General features: G+C 39.2%; 3 protein-coding genes across 3 annotated transcripts; all 3 read right to left on the reverse strand.

The window, feature by feature from the left end:
• Positions 1–692: 692 nt before the first annotated feature.
• On the reverse strand, positions 693–1,458 carry LOC143330491 (gamma-crystallin M3-like). Its single transcript, XM_076747124.1, has 3 exons — positions 1,426–1,458; positions 1,077–1,319; positions 693–971 (listed from the first exon to the last, which is right to left on the reverse strand). The coding sequence occupies exons 1-3, from the start codon at positions 1,456–1,458 to the stop codon at positions 693–695; spliced, it is 555 nt and encodes a 184-aa protein (XP_076603239.1).
• A 2,572-nt stretch (positions 1,459–4,030) lies between these two features.
• LOC143330492 (gamma-crystallin M3-like) lies at positions 4,031–4,804 on the reverse strand. The gene is made up of 3 exons (XM_076747125.1): positions 4,757–4,804; positions 4,412–4,654; positions 4,031–4,303 (listed from the first exon to the last, which is right to left on the reverse strand). The coding sequence occupies exons 1-3, from the start codon at positions 4,769–4,771 to the stop codon at positions 4,031–4,033; spliced, it is 531 nt and encodes a 176-aa protein (XP_076603240.1). The 5' UTR covers positions 4,772–4,804.
• A 9,587-nt stretch (positions 4,805–14,391) lies between these two features.
• LOC143330950 (gamma-crystallin M3-like) lies at positions 14,392–15,117 on the reverse strand. Its single transcript, XM_076747737.1, has 3 exons — positions 15,109–15,117; positions 14,760–15,002; positions 14,392–14,667 (listed from the first exon to the last, which is right to left on the reverse strand). The coding sequence occupies exons 1-3, from the start codon at positions 15,115–15,117 to the stop codon at positions 14,392–14,394; spliced, it is 528 nt and encodes a 175-aa protein (XP_076603852.1).
• Between the last annotated feature and the right edge of the window lie 2,947 nt (positions 15,118–18,064).

The following is an 18,064-nucleotide window of genomic DNA, read 5'->3' on the forward strand; positions in this document are numbered from 1 at the left end:
GTAGTGCGCGTGCCTCACAGCAAGAAGGTTGCTGGTTCGAACCCTGGGTCGGGCAGGGCCTTTCTGTGTGAAGTTTGCATGTTCTTCCCGTGCATGCGTGGGTTCTCTCCGGGCACTCCGGCTTCCTCCAACAGAAGTTAGGTTAATTGGTCTCCAAATTGTCCATAGGTGTGAGTGTGAGTGTGTGAGTTGTCTGTCTGTGTGTCTGTATATGTAGCCCTGCGATCGGCTGGCGACCGGTTCAGGGTGTACCCCGCCTCTTGCCCATTGCTAGCTGGGATAGGCTCCAGCCCCCCGCAACCCCGAAATGGGATGCGCGGGTAAAGAAGATGAATGAATGAATGAATTTTCAATGATCTGTAGCCCATAATGTTGTGCATTGTGAAATACCCAGAATATTATCCTCCTTTCAACTGATGATTAGCCTTTGCCTATTGGTTTTAACAGTAAAATGTACAGCCAAATTTTTCCTTAGATTGAAAACATTTTAGAATGAAAGTTTACTCACTAACCACTGCTTACTGTCTAACAAAATTCAAATATATTGAATTTGAAGGTCCGTGATACATTTTTTGGTATAATACTGCATAATATGTATTTTATTGTGACAGTTGGCCAATAAGCTTGACAAAAGTCAAAAAGTTTTGCAGCAATTACTTTATTTGGTGATATTTCATATATTCAGTGAACATTTAGTAGCAAGAGTCCATGATACGCCTCATACTCATGAACCTCATGCCACTCATGCCCATTTCGCGGAAGCTCCTGTACTCTCCGGGCCTCAGGTACATCATCCTGCCTCTGAAGTGGGGCTGCTCGTACATCAGCCAGTGGCCGTCCATCACGTTGCAGGACATGCAGTCGGACATACGGTAGCGGTCCATGATGTTGTCGCAGTCGTCCATCAGCTCATGCATCTGACCACTGAAGTTCTCCCTCTCATAGATCCTCATCCTGAACTGGCCTCTGTGCTGTTTTTTTGGATTAAAAAAAAAAAAAAGTCTCAATATCAAATTTTGTCAGGGTTGTCACCCATAAAAGAACCAAGGTATGACCAGATGCTGTTCTATACCTACCATGGGGATCATACGGCAAGACCTGATGCAGTCTCTCATTCCCATCATGCTCATGTAGTCAGCGTACTCGCCCCTCCTCATGAAGTACTGGTTTCCCATGTAGTTGGGACGGTCGTAGACCATGAAGCAGCCGCTCTCCACCCTGCAGGAGTGACACCTGCTCAGGTAGGAGGTCATGTCAGAGCAGTCACTCATGCACTCATAGGAGCGCCCCTGGAAGTTCCTGTCCTCGTAGAAGATGATCTGAAAAGGAAATTGTAATGTTAGAAAACAAGTCATGAGGTGAATGTGTTGATCTCATTTTGTAAACAGTAATTTAGTCTAATTATAAAAAGATTCTTTAAAGTACCTTTCCCCTCATGCTCATGCCGGTGTTGGTCATGTTGGTTGCAGATGTGTTGTTGCTCTTGCTCCTGAACTGCCTGTCTACCTGGTTTAACCCTTTCCTTTTATACCTGACCAAATGTAAAGAATCAGTGGCCCCCCTCAGAGAACCCCTAGCTCAGCAACTTTACTATTGAAGCCTATAGAATGCAGAGGTTATGTTCATTTTTTCAGGGACTGGGTACCTCGCAGTATTTAGAAAAGTCTTTTCTCTCGTTACAGAAAGCATTCCCAACAGTGCTTGCAACATGTGAATAGGCTGGCCCATGTGACTGTTAAAAAACGTGTGTATGACCTGTACAATGCATATTTTTTCTGTCTGTGGTTATTTGATTCAAGGTTTGGTGTAATAAATTTATTCCACACACAGCCAGCAAAAATTGCATCACTGCATGAAATAAAAAATAATTTGGGGTTGAGTGGAAATAGAGCCAGGGACTACTTAAATCAGCACAAACTACATGAAAGCGAAAGTATAGAGTGACATCTAAGCCAATGTAAGACATGAGGACATTTTTTGTCTGTATGTATGTAATGAGTTTTTGGGGTTTAATCAATGAAAGGGGAGCAACTTTAAGAGTCTGATAAATTACCAAATTATACAGAGATGCATAGAGTACAAAGTTAAGATTTCTTTTCACTTAGAGTCATGGAGAATACTGTATATGTTATGAAACCAAAATGTACAATATATAAATGCAAAGAGATAGATAGTGTGTAGTACATAGTTTTTCACATAAATATATATATTCAATAGCAATTTATTGTGTTTACTGCCAAGGACCATTTTTTGGGAAAATTTGGAAACATCAGTTTCCAAAAATGAATCATTCATTTGTACATACTGTGGTTTGAGTGACCTCATTGGGTAAAATATATTACAGAGAATATATACAGAGAATGTAGCGGCAACTAAGTTGAGAAATTTGTAACTGTGATATGTACATTAATTTTCTGTCCTTTCAGAAGCTGAAAAAAGTTAACACCACGCACACCTCACAATTTATTTATTTTTTTTTTGTCAAGAATTAGTAATGGTACAAAAAGAAAACAATGAAAAAAATAAGATCCAAGTTGAATTTTAGTAGCATAAAGGCCAGCACAATAACATCAGCAAACTCTTGTTTATTTGCCTTACACAAATCACATTGATTCAACTTTGTTTCACTCCATATTTTTACAGTGGTCATTCATGCCTCCTTGCAATGGCTTTGTAAAATGAAAGCACACATTCAAAAAAGACAGTGGTGGCTTTTGTTTGACATATGATTAAAAAAACAAAACAGTAAAACAAGTTTGGAATTTCTTCTCACCTTATCCCACACCAACACCAACCTAAGCACCTCTTTAAAGTAGTGCTCAGAGTAGGGTCAATATTTTTGACAGGATTTCCCTGAAGGTGGTGCTAGAATTTCAAAATTAAAAGGGTTTTGTCCTTTTGGAGCATGAATGTGTTCAGCACAATTCATTCCAACCAGCCGATTAGTTTGTATAACTTCAATGTAAATTTGGAGAGGTTTAATCCTCTTGGGTTGCATAATTGTGCTTAGTAAATTTGTCAGGCAATTAGGTTTTAATAATTTGTGTGGACTGATGGTGTTGCCAGAGAAAAGGTCAGCAAAGGCTGGGGTCAATAAATGCATTTCATAGTCTGGACAATCTATATAAAGTGTTGGTGAGGTGCAATTTTGAACTGACAAAAGCACTAGAGTAAAGGTCAAGGGGTCATTGAAACCATTGGATTCATCCTTTGGGGATTATGAATATTCTTTCTAAATCTCTTGGCAATCTGGCAACCTGTACTCATTCCCAGTGTCAAACATTGTCACTTTGTCATTCCCCTCAGCAATCCAAACAGACGTACAAGGCACCCTTGAGTATCTCTATGAGACACACCACGCTTTCAACGAACTCCAATATAAAGCCACCCATGCCTGGAGCAACTGCTCCGGCCATTGAACATATTCTTATCCCTGCAATGTTTTCTGGCTAGAAACCCTTTAAACATGTGGTTAATGTTGGCAGTTTGATTAGGTTCAGGCACCTAGACCGCTTGGTCTTATTTAGGCACCAAAACTACTTGGTAAGGTTTAGGAAAAGATTCCTCCACCCCTCTGAGGATTTTCTCGGCCTTTATACTATGTCAGCTTGCTCTGCAGGTCTAATATGAATATGGGTTTATAGTGGAGTTAGTTGAAAGCCCAGTGCGTCTCATACAGGTGCTGAAGGATACCCACTGTGTCTGTATGAAAGACCGAGTGGCGTGACAAAACATCAGTATTTGATGCTTTGGAAATGAGATCAGGCTCGATCTGGCCAGTCATTGTCCAGTTATCTTACTACAGAACAAAGCAGGACAATCCGCAATAGTAAAATCTTTAAAAGCATATTTCTGTGCATTCCATCATGATATCCCATGCCAGTGTTTGGCCAGTGCACTAGAAATCACTGGAATTGGCTTCCCAGTCATGCACTTATTTAGTATTAAATGACACAACAGGTAAAAATATTTTGTCAAAAAAAGTGTTTTATTGTTTTTGCTTATTTAGACATATTGGAGACAACTGTTTTTACATGTCCATGATACGCCTCATGCTCATGAACCTTGTGCCACTCATGCCCATGTCCCTGAAGCTCCTGTACTCTCCGGGCCTCAGGTACATCATCCTGCCTCTGTAGTGGGGCTGCTCGTACATCAGCCAGTGGCCATCCATCACGTTGCAGGACATGCAGTCGGACATACGGTAGCGGTCCATGATGTTGTCGCAGTCATCCGTCAGCTCATTCATCTGACCACCGAAGTTCTCCCTCTCATAGATCCTCATCCTGAACTGGCCTCTGTGCTGTTTTTTTTATAAAACAAAAATTAATTAACATCTTAATATCAAGTTCTGTCAGGGTTGTCATCCGTAATAGAACCAAGTTATGACCAGAGGCTGTTCTATACCTACCATGGGAATCATACGGCAAGACCTGATGCAGTCTCTCATTCCCATCATGCTCATGTAGTCAGCGTACTCGCCCCTCCTCATGAAGTACTGGTTTCCCATGTAGTTGGGACGGTCGTAGACCATGAAGCAGCCGCTCTCCACCCTGCAGGAGTGGCACCTGCTCAGGTAGGAGGTCATGTCAGAGCAGTCACTCATGCACTCATAGGAGCGCCCCTGGAAGTTCCTGTCCTCGTAGAAGATGATCTGAAAAGGGGCAAAATAGAAGTAACAGGGATTTAAGCTTAAAAATAATATTGATATAAATGATAGTTAGTTAAAAACAGTGGGTGAGATGAGTGTGCTTACCTTTCCCATGGTCATGGTAGTTGTTTTAGTTCTTCAGAGAACTGTGCTGCTGCTACACTGATGGTGGTCCTGTTTTAACTGTTACTTTTATACCTGACCAAACCCAAAGAATCTGTGGCTGCCATTGTGTAAACTCCTGACCCAGCAACATGGTATAGAGGCCTATAGAGTGCTGAGGGGCATTTGTCACATTTCCATGTGACTGGATCCCCTAGAAGACTTTAGAATGGATTTTTCCATAGGAAAGTCAATACAATGAGCATTTTTTGAAGTTACAATACAGTGTAACTAACAATAGTCTCTTTTTACACATTTCAGAATACATTGTATGGCCCTCTGATTGGTAAGTGGACAATGTATATACATGAGCATCCTTTTGTGTGACCACAACAGTCTGACATGCCAGTATATAATGCACATCTGCAGGGGTGCCATAGGGGGTGGGGGGTGGGGGGCTTGAATGACTAAATACTACATGAATATTGAACATTAATTATCTGAAGACATTATTAGGACCCCTAATATACAGTAAATGAGCCGAATATAATTGTGGTGTGTTTGTCATTCCTTTTTTTGCTAAAATGATCCATGCAGCCAACATGACACCCTTCAATACAAACACTGAATGGTTCAGCCTGACCTTGCTCACCAGGAATAGTGAGCGGTTGCTGACAGTTTGTCTCAGTCTGTGTTTAGAGTGCCCACCTGGCACTTTCTGTACAGAACTCAAAACCAAAATTACGGTGCCAGAACAAAGAAAGAAAGGCAGAAAAGGCCTGAAAATGAGAACAAAGGGCAACAATTTGTTACCCCGTAATAATAATAATAATAATAATAATAATAATAATAATAATATATTTAATTTTAAATACAAACAAATGAACCCAGAAATTCAGATTCTTTCTGGACAGCCCTTTCTAGCTGTATGCCTGTTTGGGTCATGGTCATGGTGAATGCAACCCACATGAAGCAGTCTTGTGTCATCAATGATATGCATCATGACAACTGTCAAGAAAAGGAAAGTAGAAGCAGAGTGTTACATTTTCCAAGAGAAATGGACAAATTATTATTGTTTTGTGTAAGTAAAAGTCAAACCATTGTGCTGAAGTTAGTTTGGTGGGACGCACATGCAGTGATGAAACACCATTACAGCTTGAAAAATGCTAAACTGGATGAGCTGTAAGGACAAATGTGTTTGGATAGAGTTAATGCTCTTTCGCAGTGGTTGGATACCCATCAAGCAGCTTTAACAAGACTACTTTCTGACAGGGACAGTCTTCTGCAGGCAGATTTTGTGGTGAGCAAGCTAGTAGCTAAGAAGCTGAAACCTCATTCAGAAGGAGAATTTGAGTGCCTTCATGTTACGGCAGAACTCTAGCACTGGAAAAAGTAAAAATGTATTGGATTGTCTAAAAAAGTCATGGAGGAAAAACCTAATGTGGGCCTCAGTGATAGAAAGTATCTACGTGATCTGAACTTCATGGTGGACATGACAAAGTACTTCTCCAAGCTGAACCTCAACCTCCAGCCAGCTTCTTCTTAGCTCTCTGCTTTCAAATATGAAATCATTTGAAGCAAAATTAAAGCTGTGGCAAGTAGAACTGGAAAGAGGTAACACTGTGCATTTTCCGACTCTCCAAGAACAAAAGCCTGCTGTGACATCTGAATATGCCGCTGAGTGTGGTTTCAGGACATAAAAAGTAAAAATAAAGAACTGAACATAATTGCTACACTGTTTATTGTGGAACCAGCTGATATACCTGAAAATCTACAACAAGAAATAGTTGAGCTGCAAAACAATGACAAGCTTAAAGATAGGTACAACAACCTCCCTCTGCTCAAGTTCTATACACTGTTTGTATGTCTTGAGTATACCCACCACTCTTACCACTGTCCACATACCTTATACATTTAGGCAAGGGTACACACAATGAATCCTAAAATCCCCACCACTTGTTTTAAAACATCAATCAATCAATCTTCCTCACCAGTTTCTGGCAGTGGTTCTTCTTTGTCAGTGAGTTTGGTTCTGTCTGAGAATAAATACTCTTCCACAGGGGACAGCACAGTCCTGATTATCCTCCCTCTCGAAGCTGCAGGGGCCCTGCTGTGCTGTTCGGTTGCCGTAAGTGGAAACGGGTGAGGAGTCCATGATCCAGGATGTGTCGAGTGGGAACCCATGATCTCTCTTTGGCACCTGGCCCCAGCGGCATGAGCGCAGAAGGTTCAACCTTATCACTGTGGGACTGATGATTCTTTGGATGGGGAAAGGTCCTGGACCTGAACCTGGGAGCCATTTTCTTGGATTTCACCCTGAGCAGAAAGTCCTGAATGGACAGCCACATCCTCTGACCTTCACAGTATTCTGGATGGTATAACGACCCACAGTGTGGAGGAGTGAGACTGGCTCAAACCCAGGTGCATTGACAACAGCGAACGGAGGGGCAGGAGACCTCCCTTTCCAGTGCAGGGAAGAGCAGAGCCTGAAACCTGTAGGTGCACTGGAAGGGAGACAGGCTGGTAGCGGAGCTGACTAGGGTATTGTGTGCATATTTGCCCCATAAGATCTGTTGTGACCAGGAGGAGGGGTTTTGTGAAGCCATGCAGCGAAGAGTGGTCTACATTTCCTGATTCATCCACTCCACCTGCCCAGTGGACTGGGGGTGGTTGAAACTGGTGTGAGAGAGCATCGGGCTTGATGTTCCAAGAGCTGGGTTGGTAGGAGAGGGTGAAGTTGAAACAGGTGAAGAACAGGGACCACCAAGCCTGAGCCTCTGAGCAGATGATATGCATTGCATAGGTCCAGCTTGGTGAAGATCTTGGGCCCCTGGAGCAATTCGAAGGCAGAGGAGATGAGTCTAAGTGGTTCTTGACATTGATGTCATTGGCCTCAGAGGCCTAACTGTGCAGGCCTCTCGGAGGGCGGCTGCGTTCCACTCACTCTCGTGAGCCACAGTCCAGAAATTGATGGAGAAGTCCACCACCGACTGCTCCCCCTGGTGGAGATTCAGAAGACCTTGAGCTATCACAGGATGACTCTCAAAGGATTCTATAAAAACTGAAGTGGCTCAAAGTAGGAAAAAGGTTCCCCACCCCTGCTATGCACTAGTGCTCAGTGCCAGTGGATAATGTATGAGGTAATTAACATTGGACTGCAACACTGACAAGTAGAGATTTCAGCCTCCAAACATAAATTTCTTATAAATATTTGTGGTTACCAAATGGATTCTGCAGGTGTGGTTTGTTACAGGAATGTAACCTACATAGGTAATCTACATAGCAGCTCCCCTGCTCAACTATAATAACAAAGCTTGTTTATCCAGCTGTTTGTAGAGCATGTAAAAAACATGCAACAATACTGAAGTCAAATGTTGAAATCCACATTTACTTCATGTTAAATGTGAAAATTGACTGGCAAGTGTAAACCCAAATTACAACAAACCGTCCCATCAGAAACGTGAAGTTGATGTTATACTCCCTGGACTTTTCAGTAACAAAGCCCCTCTCTCTGCATGACTTGATGGACACTGAACAATACTTCATAATACTTTAGATCCCACTTGAAAATTCATTAGATGCATAAAGTAAGATAGAACTATTTAATCTGAGGGAGATTGTTGTGCAGCAGTTGCAGCCCAAAGTAGCAAAGAGTGCAAGTATAAAATAGATTTTGTCGAGCGTGAAGTAATTTGGATCAGCGATTGTCAAGAAACACAAAAAACATTGTCATGCATACAAAAGTTTATACAGCAGTCAGTGACTACAGTACTATATGTACATGACTAAATGGTGTGATTATGTCATACCAAGAGCCATGTGGAGTGAGGGTTTGGGTACACCCTTTCTCTCAAAGGCACTGGTTATACCCAAGCTGCAAACCTCTGTGGCTGAAAAATGAAGCCAACACGGAATAGCCAAAATCAGTTCCTTGAATGGCCACTTGAGGCTGGCTCCAAAAACGAGTCAATTCCCATATACCCTCATATTAAAATGCTGAACTTTACATAAAAAATAAACATGTTGACAGCCTGGTACAAAAACTGGCTTGGTCTACAGAGTTAATTTCCCTGTTGATGATGACTGTAATTTTTCTATAACTCTGTCATTTGAATTATATTAAGGCTTAAAGTTATGCATAATTATGGGAATGGCTGCTTTGAGTGAAAGCCACATGGTAGGTTTCAGAAACCAAGCTTCATTTGGCCCGCCTCAGCTCCACCCACACTGCACTTGTTTACCCATTTTTTATCCAGGAGTTTTGCAGAGGCAGGCACTGCCAAGATGGCGACAGCTGTAGCCGCTGTCACTGAGCTTCACAATGGTTCTTCAGAAACCAATGGATGAGGTGACAAGACAACGTCCATGCTTTATACAATCTATGGTTATTGTAGTGGAAATTCTTGTGAGCTGAAGGAGGGAGTTCACCAGGAGACTTCAGATGTCTTAGGCAGAAGTATTTATTGCAGGCTTGATGCATCAAGGAGAAGTTGATGAGCAACACATTGTCCACAAGTGAACCAAGGTAGTGCCACACCAAAGTCTGAAGATGTCCTTTCTAATGGGGTGTATAAATACCCATACCTACGTATGACATCCAACCCTCTAACCGAGGACACCTTTGACCTAATTCCTTTAAAATGAGACCTCAAGCATTCTTCCTCGAATCGGGCCGGTATCTGTCTGTACAGTTTATCTATAAGACCTTGGCTACCTCTCTAGTAACATCAGGAGAAGAGAATTCCTGTCTGATGTCTGCTAGAATGGCCTCTAAATATTATGTTAATGTGTCTCCGTCTGACATTTCTGTGTTATCCAACCTTGAGACCTTTGGGCGCCTAACTGTACAGAAGGCCTGTGATAGAAAATTCTCTCACAGTTATACCAAACTAGTCATCAGCTAATTTGAGTTTTAATGTCAACATTTGATTAACTCTATGCAGTGGTTAACTTAATGTTATTACGGTAAAATGAGATAGCTACCTTAAGTAAATAATGTCAACCTATTCTTTGTAATCTCTAAGAACCAGTTACATGGGGTAGCTGACTAGCTTCAACAGTAATGATACGGCACTAAAGACTTCATTCATTCAGCGTTACACCTGGATGAAAAAATTCATTCAATGGCAAACTGATAAAGACTATAGTCTATACAGATGAGTGACCGAGGAAAAAATCAACATAAATTGTCTTAGTAAGGTGTTGGGGCACAACATGCTGCCACAACAGGTTCAGTGTTCCTTGGTATTGATTATAAAAGTCTCTGGTACTCTTCTGGAGGGAGAACACCCTTCTTCCAAACAATCTCCCATAGGTATTCAATTGGGTTGACAGCTGATGACTGTGAAGGCCATAGCATATGATTCACATAATTTTCATACTCATCAAATCTTTCAGTGACCGTTCATGCCTCATGGATACTATAATATCCCTCTCAATATAATTGCTGATAGACTCTTTTCGCTGACACATTTTGATCAAATCTTGCAGGGACATTCTCAGTCACCTGAGGAAGAACTGCTCTTCTGGATTTCCTTGCTTACAGTGTTGTAGTGTTGCAAGCATGTAGATTTCTGTTTCAATGGAAATACAGATTTGCAGTTTGTGTGTGTGTCTGTTGGATATGCCAGGGGTGGGTATGATGGTAAGTCTATGTTTATGTCCTCTCAGCAGAATTTTTAAAAATTCTGCCATATCAAGGTTGCAACCTTGAACCCTTACCAAAAAGAAGTATACTTCAAGTTCATTTTATTAAGTATGTATGTGTATATATATATATATATATATTTTTTTTTTTCCAAGTATACTAATATCAATGTACTAGTAGTATACTTCTGAGTGTACTTTTTCAATACTTCTTGGGACTAAATTGGCCCATTTTTAATTTATAAAAAGTATACTTTAAGTGTAAGAGAAGTAAACTTTGAGTACACAGTTAGTTTACATTTAAGTTTTATTTTGCACTGCAAGTATACTACAAGTAAACTTACAGGTGTACTCTTAGTTTTCTAATTGTATACTTCTAGCACACTTTTTAGTACATTTTTTTAAGGTTAAGGGTAGTAAACTTTGAGTACACAAGTAGTTTACATTTAAGTTTTATTTTGTACTAAAACTGTACTACAAGTAAACTTATAGGTATACTGCTAGTTTACTACTTATATACTTTAAAGTCTTTTTTAGGTGAAGTTAACATCATACTTATACTTTACTATTTCTATATTATTTTCACACTTTAAAATATACTACTAGATTACTATTTAGGTATACTTAATATGTATTTTTATATAAACTAAAAGTGGGCCAGTTTAGTCCCAAGAAGTATTGCAAAAGTAGTATACTACTAGTACATTGATTTTAGTATACTTGCTGCATAAAGTATACTTGGAAAAATATACCTAAGCTTTACTTTAGTATACTTAATAAAATGAACTTGAAGTATACTTCTTTTTCGTAAGGGACGGCTCATAATAGCAGCCAGTATGTATCAAGTGTGTCACACTACTGAGACCTTGGAAGAAATATCAATTTTTTTCTCAAATAAAATCAGATAAATGTTTCTGTGTTTCTGTGTGGGTTAATAACACTGCATAAAAGATCAAGTTCAGTTCCACCCATGTACTATTTACCCTAAGCTATTTCACCCCAAAGCTGACTTGTGACTGCAAATTTACTTGTGGAATATGTAAGTTCATGAGATATTATGTAAAACATACTGCAGTATACTTCAAAGAAGCCAATATGTATGGGAAAAATATTTTAATAGGCTACTATCACAAGAATAAGCACAACTTCAATCCAAATGTGCTTGAACATTATTATACTTTTCCTAAGTATATCTCGATCAAAAGTTCAAGTACGAGTATAAGCAAAATGTACTTACTTTTCTGTATACTTTTCAGTATAAGCCAAGTATACTTAGACTATTCTGTACACTTTTCAGTATAAGCCAAGTATACTTAAGTATAACATTGTTAAATATATCTCTGATAAGTACATCAAAAGTAAACTGAAAGTATACTCTCCTATTATCAGTTTAAAAGAGTTATACTAATGGTATACTTATATAAACTTCTTTTTTGTAACGGTGTACTGAGTGACTGGATGTGTTTGCAAATTAAACAATACAATGTATGAATCTATTTTTAATATACTGTAATTTTTAATGTATTTAAATTTTAATTGAAAACAACAACAACAACAACAACAACAACAACAACAAAAACAGTCCAGCTCATGGTAAACGAGCCCAAATCCTATCCATCCGCTCAAGCCCATTTCCCCCCCCACAATGGATGCAAGAACTCATGGAAAGAAGATGGCCACCACCATGCTTTCCTGAGGGCTTGAGCTTGAAACAGCCCACCTGAATACAATACAGTCCCTTTCTTATCTATTGGATCAGTCTAAATGTCATGCCTGATTCCTGGCCTTTGATTTCTAAGGACTACATCCTCACATAGGTGGAGTAAAATCATGCCACCAAAGGTTGTGAAAAGTAATGAGGACCCAATCACCACTGCACAGGTATGTGCCCTCCTAGAACAACAAAAGTTGTTTTCCCCAGACATGCTCCAACAACAGGGGAGTACCAATGATAGGGCTTTGCCCAAATGCTCATGGCCCCATCAACAAAAGACTATGGAGACTTAAAGGAGCCATGTAACCTCAAATCAATTCTACAATACACCCAGAAAGATGAAGATGAGTTAAAGTCACTGAATGACAACTTGTCAATTCAGGGTAAAAAAACTTTATAATGCCATGAAAACAATAAACTGAAACCTTGACAACATGAATGGCAAAGTTGATTATTTGGAGAATCAGTCAAAGTTTGATCTAAGAAGGAATTCCAGGGACTGACCATGAGAAGTGGTCTGACTCTGAGGAAAAGATCGCAAAAATCATCTCAGAAAAACTGAAAAAAAAAGACCACAAATAGAACTACAATGTGCTCACTGTTCTGAAAAACCACCTGGCCAAGGAGAAAAACCAAGACCAAGTGTGTTAGTGTTGAAGTTTCTCAGATACAGTATAAGGATAGGGTTACAGTACTGGAGAAAGTGATGTATCTCAGGTACAAAAATTTTGAATGTACACCTGTTCCTAGAATGACATCTTGTGACTCTCGACAAAATGGATCTGTGATAATTGTGCCTGTGCTTCTTGACAGACAGTCTTATCACAAAACATAGGTTTACACTGGATGAGAGAATGTTATTTAATCCATCTGAATTTAACAGAGATATCAATATTTGTCCGGATACAGATTTTGAACCTGATATTATATCGTGAATGATGCCCCTATCACCTATTACCAATGAACCTGTTTACCTGTAGAATATTCCAAACAGGTATTTTTTGAGCATTCCACAACTTTCACAGTCTTTATTTGCCCTGTCTGAACTTGTTGCTTGCATCAAATTCACAATAAGCATATATTTCCAAAAATCAATTACAATGTTGCAGTAAAATATTAAATATATTGTCTTTGTACTTTTACAATAACACATACTGAGTATGCCAGCAAGGATTTGCAAATTATCAAATCCTGTTTTATTTCCCAACATTTGTTTTTAAATTGGGGTTGTACAATGAATCCCAAATCAATTTCAACTTACATAGAGACATTATACCTGTTTGTCTTGGACACTGTACCTGGTCACAAACGCCACAGAGCATGATTGGATGTTGCTTAATTGTAACATGCAGTGCACCTGTATGGAAGCATCCATTTGGACATGTTCCATGAAAATTGTGTTAGAAAGTACCAGTAAGTATCTGAAGAGATGTGCTTGAGGTACAGTACATCCAGTATAGCAAATTTTGTTTGTACATTATATTAAGTTGAACTGTATGATTGAAAGCTGGTAGGGCTCTACCAAATGTATATATATATATTTTTTTTAGAAATTCAAAGCTTCAAATGTCTGTTGTCATATTTATGTCATGCCCTAAAAAAAAAACAAAACAAACAAAAAAAAAAACTTGCATTTGTGGATGCGGTGACAAACTGTGTTCACAGATGATGGTTTCTGGAAGTGTAGCGAAGCCCATGCAGTGATGTCCACTACAGAATCGTGTCTGTTTTCAATGCAGTGATGTCTGATGGCCTGAAGATCACAGTCATCCAATGTTGGTTTTCTGCCTCGTCCCTTACGTACAGAGATTTCTTGAGATTCTCTGAATATTTAAAAACTTTATGTACTGTAAACAATGGAATCCCCCAAATTGGAACCAAACCAGTTACCATACTGTTCCCAGTTAACCTAATTCATTGAGAGATTTTCTACCAGATGTTTTTTCTTTTAGTGTTTTACAACTTTTACAAAGTCTTTTGTTGCCACTGTTCCAACTTTTTTTTGAAACATGTTGCTGATATCAAATTCTAATGAGGATATAATTAAAAAAAAACAAAACAAAACAAAACAAAACAAAACAAAACAGAAAAAACAATGAAATTTCTTACTTTCAACATTTGATATGATGCCTTTGTGCTATTGTCAGTAAATATGGGTTAGTCATCACATTCTGTTTCTATTTACTTTTTACACAACATTCCCAAATTTTTGGAAACGGGGTAACTCTGACACAACAAAATAGAAAGTTATATCATTTATTAAAGTCAAAATGTATAATTAACACATATCAGTGATACGCCTCATGCTCATGAACCTCATGCCACTCATGCCCATGTCCCTGAAGCTCCTGTACTCTCCGGGCCTCAGGTACATCATCCTGCCTCTGAAGTGGGGCTGCTCGTACATCAGCCAGTGGCCGTCCATCACATGGCAGGACATGCAGTCGGACATACGGTAGCGGTCCATGATGTTGTCGCAGTCGTCCATCAGCTCATGCATCTGACCACCGAAGTTCTCCCTCTCATAGATCCTCATCCTGAACTGGCCTCTGTGCTATTTTTTTTGAGAAACAAGAGAAAATGTTATGTTTTTTTGTTAAAAGGTATTACTTAAAAATCACCTTCGTAGGCGTGTTTTATACCTACCATGGGGATCATACGACAAGACCTGATACCACCACTCCATCCCATCATGCTCATGTAGTCAGCGTACTCGCCCCTCCTCATGAAGTACTGGTTTCCCATGTAGTTGGGACGGTCGTAGACCATGAAGCAGCCGCTCTCCACCCTGCAGGAATGGCACCTGCTCAGGTAGGAGGACATGTCAGAGCAGTCGCTCATGCACTCATAGGAGCGACCCTGGAAGTTCCTGTCCTCATAGAAGATGATCTGAAAAAAAAGTATTGAAGAGTTTTAATGATGAAAATCATTGCCCTGTCCCCATTCATATTTGTAGGCAAATGACTCTGATTTAATAATTTTGACTCTTTCCTACCTTGCCCATGTTGGTGGTTTCACAGATCTCTCAGAGAACTGTTTTTGAATGGCTACCCTGCCTGCCTGAACAAGGTACATTTATACCTGGTCAGAGACAAAGACTGTGTGCCCCTCTATTGTTCAAAGTCCTGACCCAGCAGCCTATTATAGAAGCCTATAGAGTTTTGAGTTGCTTACGCATATACCATCAGGGTCACAACCTCTAAACAGAATTCTCCTTTATGTTTTATTTGGTGATATGAGTCAGTCTAAACATTTTTGCTTGAAACTGCACAATATACTACTTTTGACTCTATTAATAGGCTAATTACAAGTGACAGTGACTTCAAGCTTGATCTCACTTTCTGATTCCCCTAAAACAGTGGGAGCCAGTGAGTTTATATTTTACCAAAGCTTAATATGCAGTGGGCAAAGGACTTCAAACAAGACCACAATTAGCACGCCATATTATTGTCATCTCAAATTAGCATGGTGGCATCCCTGAAGGCCATGAATGTTAGCTATCAACTAATGCACACTGCCCTTGAATTAGAGTTAATATAGTAAAATAGCTAAATAAAAAAAAACAAAAAACAAAAAACAAAAACTCTATAATAATTTGGAGTGTCATGATGATGGTAATGAGTTTAGGATTATTATCACTGTAGGATTTATTTGCATTGTATTGATTCATTTGATCTCAAATACCAAATATTCTCAATATCTTGAAATGTCATGCCCTTTGAAGGGCCTGTAGACAAATCTAATAAATACTATGAAATCACTCAACAAAATCTTATGGAATTCAAAATGCAAATATTCAGTGTTTTAATTTTTATTGGTTTTGTCACAGCCATATTTCAGAGGCACCCATCCCTCTTAAAGTGAACATGTAAGTCAGTTTACGCAGGCAACTCAAGGTGTGCTGCCACACTTGCATACTACATTTTCATTGTAATGCATACATATCCAGTTCACTGATTTTTTATATGCATTATATGCATCAAGGTTGTCTATTTCAACCTGAAATTGTTAAACTGGAAAAATACATGTTGCATGTAGGGGAAAGTGCATGTGGGTCAGTCAGATACGTTAGTTTCTTTAATTTATTTCACAGCATTTATAGCTATTTATAGTTTGTTTGCAATGCTCCTACATAGTATGTTTATGTTTGCTTTTGTTTCCAACCTGCCTCCTGATAGGAGTTGAACAAACCAATCTACTTGTCTGATTGGTTTGTACATCTGCATGACGCGTAGCTGAGATTTGGGGGATGTATGCATCAGCTCCAATATAAGTCTTATCACCCTTTCCTTCATTTTTTGCAGAGATGTTTATAAGAATCTTCAGAGAAACATAATTTCAGGTTTAGTTTTTGTATGTTTGAGTCTTCTACAACAGCAAGAGATGATTAATATGCTGTTAAAGTCCCATTATTTAATGTAGCCACATGAATAGTGACACATACTTTACCCCCGCCACACAAAATACATTTACAGGCACAAGGCTGATACACAGACAGACTTTACAACAGCTACAACTTCTATTTACTGTTCTCAAATAATGTCACATGGACCAGCATTTTTCAGAAACACGCACACGCGCACGCACACACACACACACACACACACACACACACACACACACACACACGTAGCTAATGAGTTTCTTTCATTACGAGGTATGATTGATGCACTTCAGATCAGTGTCATTTATCTGAAGAATTTTCAATGAATTTCACTATTAGCTAGCACATTACCTGAAAAAAGAAATAAAAAAAGATTCATCTTCAAATCGGTTTCCTTCCTGTTGCTAGTTGCTTGTATAATCAGTGCTCTGTCTCCTCTTTGAGCAATTTCTGTCTCATTACTTTCTGGTCTATTTCCTAACTTGGATTTATTAAATCAGCTTTTGTAAAGTTGAACATAACATTACTTAAGTTATGTTGTTCATTTCATTGAGTAAAGGTACAATGATGACACAAAAATCACATTCTGTATGAAGAGATTTGATTGAAACAGACTTTAATTGCTGGCCAGAACAATGAAACTGAACATCTGGCTGAAAGACAGCAAGTTCAACCAGAGCCAGTATTACAACACATACAACAGCACATTACCATGTAGACATCATTAAATTAAGATTCATAAACTACAAAAAGGGCTACACACACTTGTTATATCTTTGCAGCTATTGGAAAGCTTAGAGAAAGATTCTTTATTATCACCGCTGCTGCTCTCATAAAGAGATTAATCAATCCCCACATTCACCTGTACACAGCGCCTGATTCTAGTTCCCCTGAACCGTTGGAAATGTATTATTGGCCTTCCTTCGACTGTCACTGTGCAAAGATTTGCACCTGGAAGCTGAAACCCAGAGTCAAAGCTCATCTTTGATCCAAGTTTGTTCAGGTTGTGACTGAAAAACTGAATCACGTCCATTTTTCCCCCTCTATGTTGCCGTTACCTGACCTGTCTAAACATACCTGTGTATTGTTTTATTTTTTGCTTTGAGTGAAATTCAGTGGTTGAGTGCATTTCAGTTGTGTTAAAATAGTTCTGCAGCAAATTTGAATTGCACTTTAATAAAATTCTGGTCAGAATTGGTGCAGCACAGGCTGAGGTACTATATTCTGTCTTTTTGGTACAGTTCAACATCCAAAAACACTGTATGCTGCTATTGCTATAATGCTAGTCAATAGTGTGTTTGCACAAGGCCCTGTTAATGTCCTCATTTTTTAACCCTGGCTTTCTTTCATATATACATATATACATGTCCAAACGTGGCAAATTGACAATACATAATTCAATTCTTTTCAATTCAATTCATTTTATTAACATAGTACTAAATCACAGCAGAAGGTGTCTCAGGACGCTTTCCATATAGAGCTGGTACAAACCATATTCTTTATCTACAGAGACCCAACAATTCCCCCGTGAGCAAGCAGTAGCGAGGAAAAACCTGCAGCAGAACCA

The sequence above is a fragment of the Chaetodon auriga genome, chromosome 13, assembly GCF_051107435.1.
Source record: "Chaetodon auriga isolate fChaAug3 chromosome 13, fChaAug3.hap1, whole genome shotgun sequence".
Classification (NCBI taxonomy): domain Eukaryota; kingdom Metazoa; phylum Chordata; class Actinopteri; order Chaetodontiformes; family Chaetodontidae; genus Chaetodon; species Chaetodon auriga.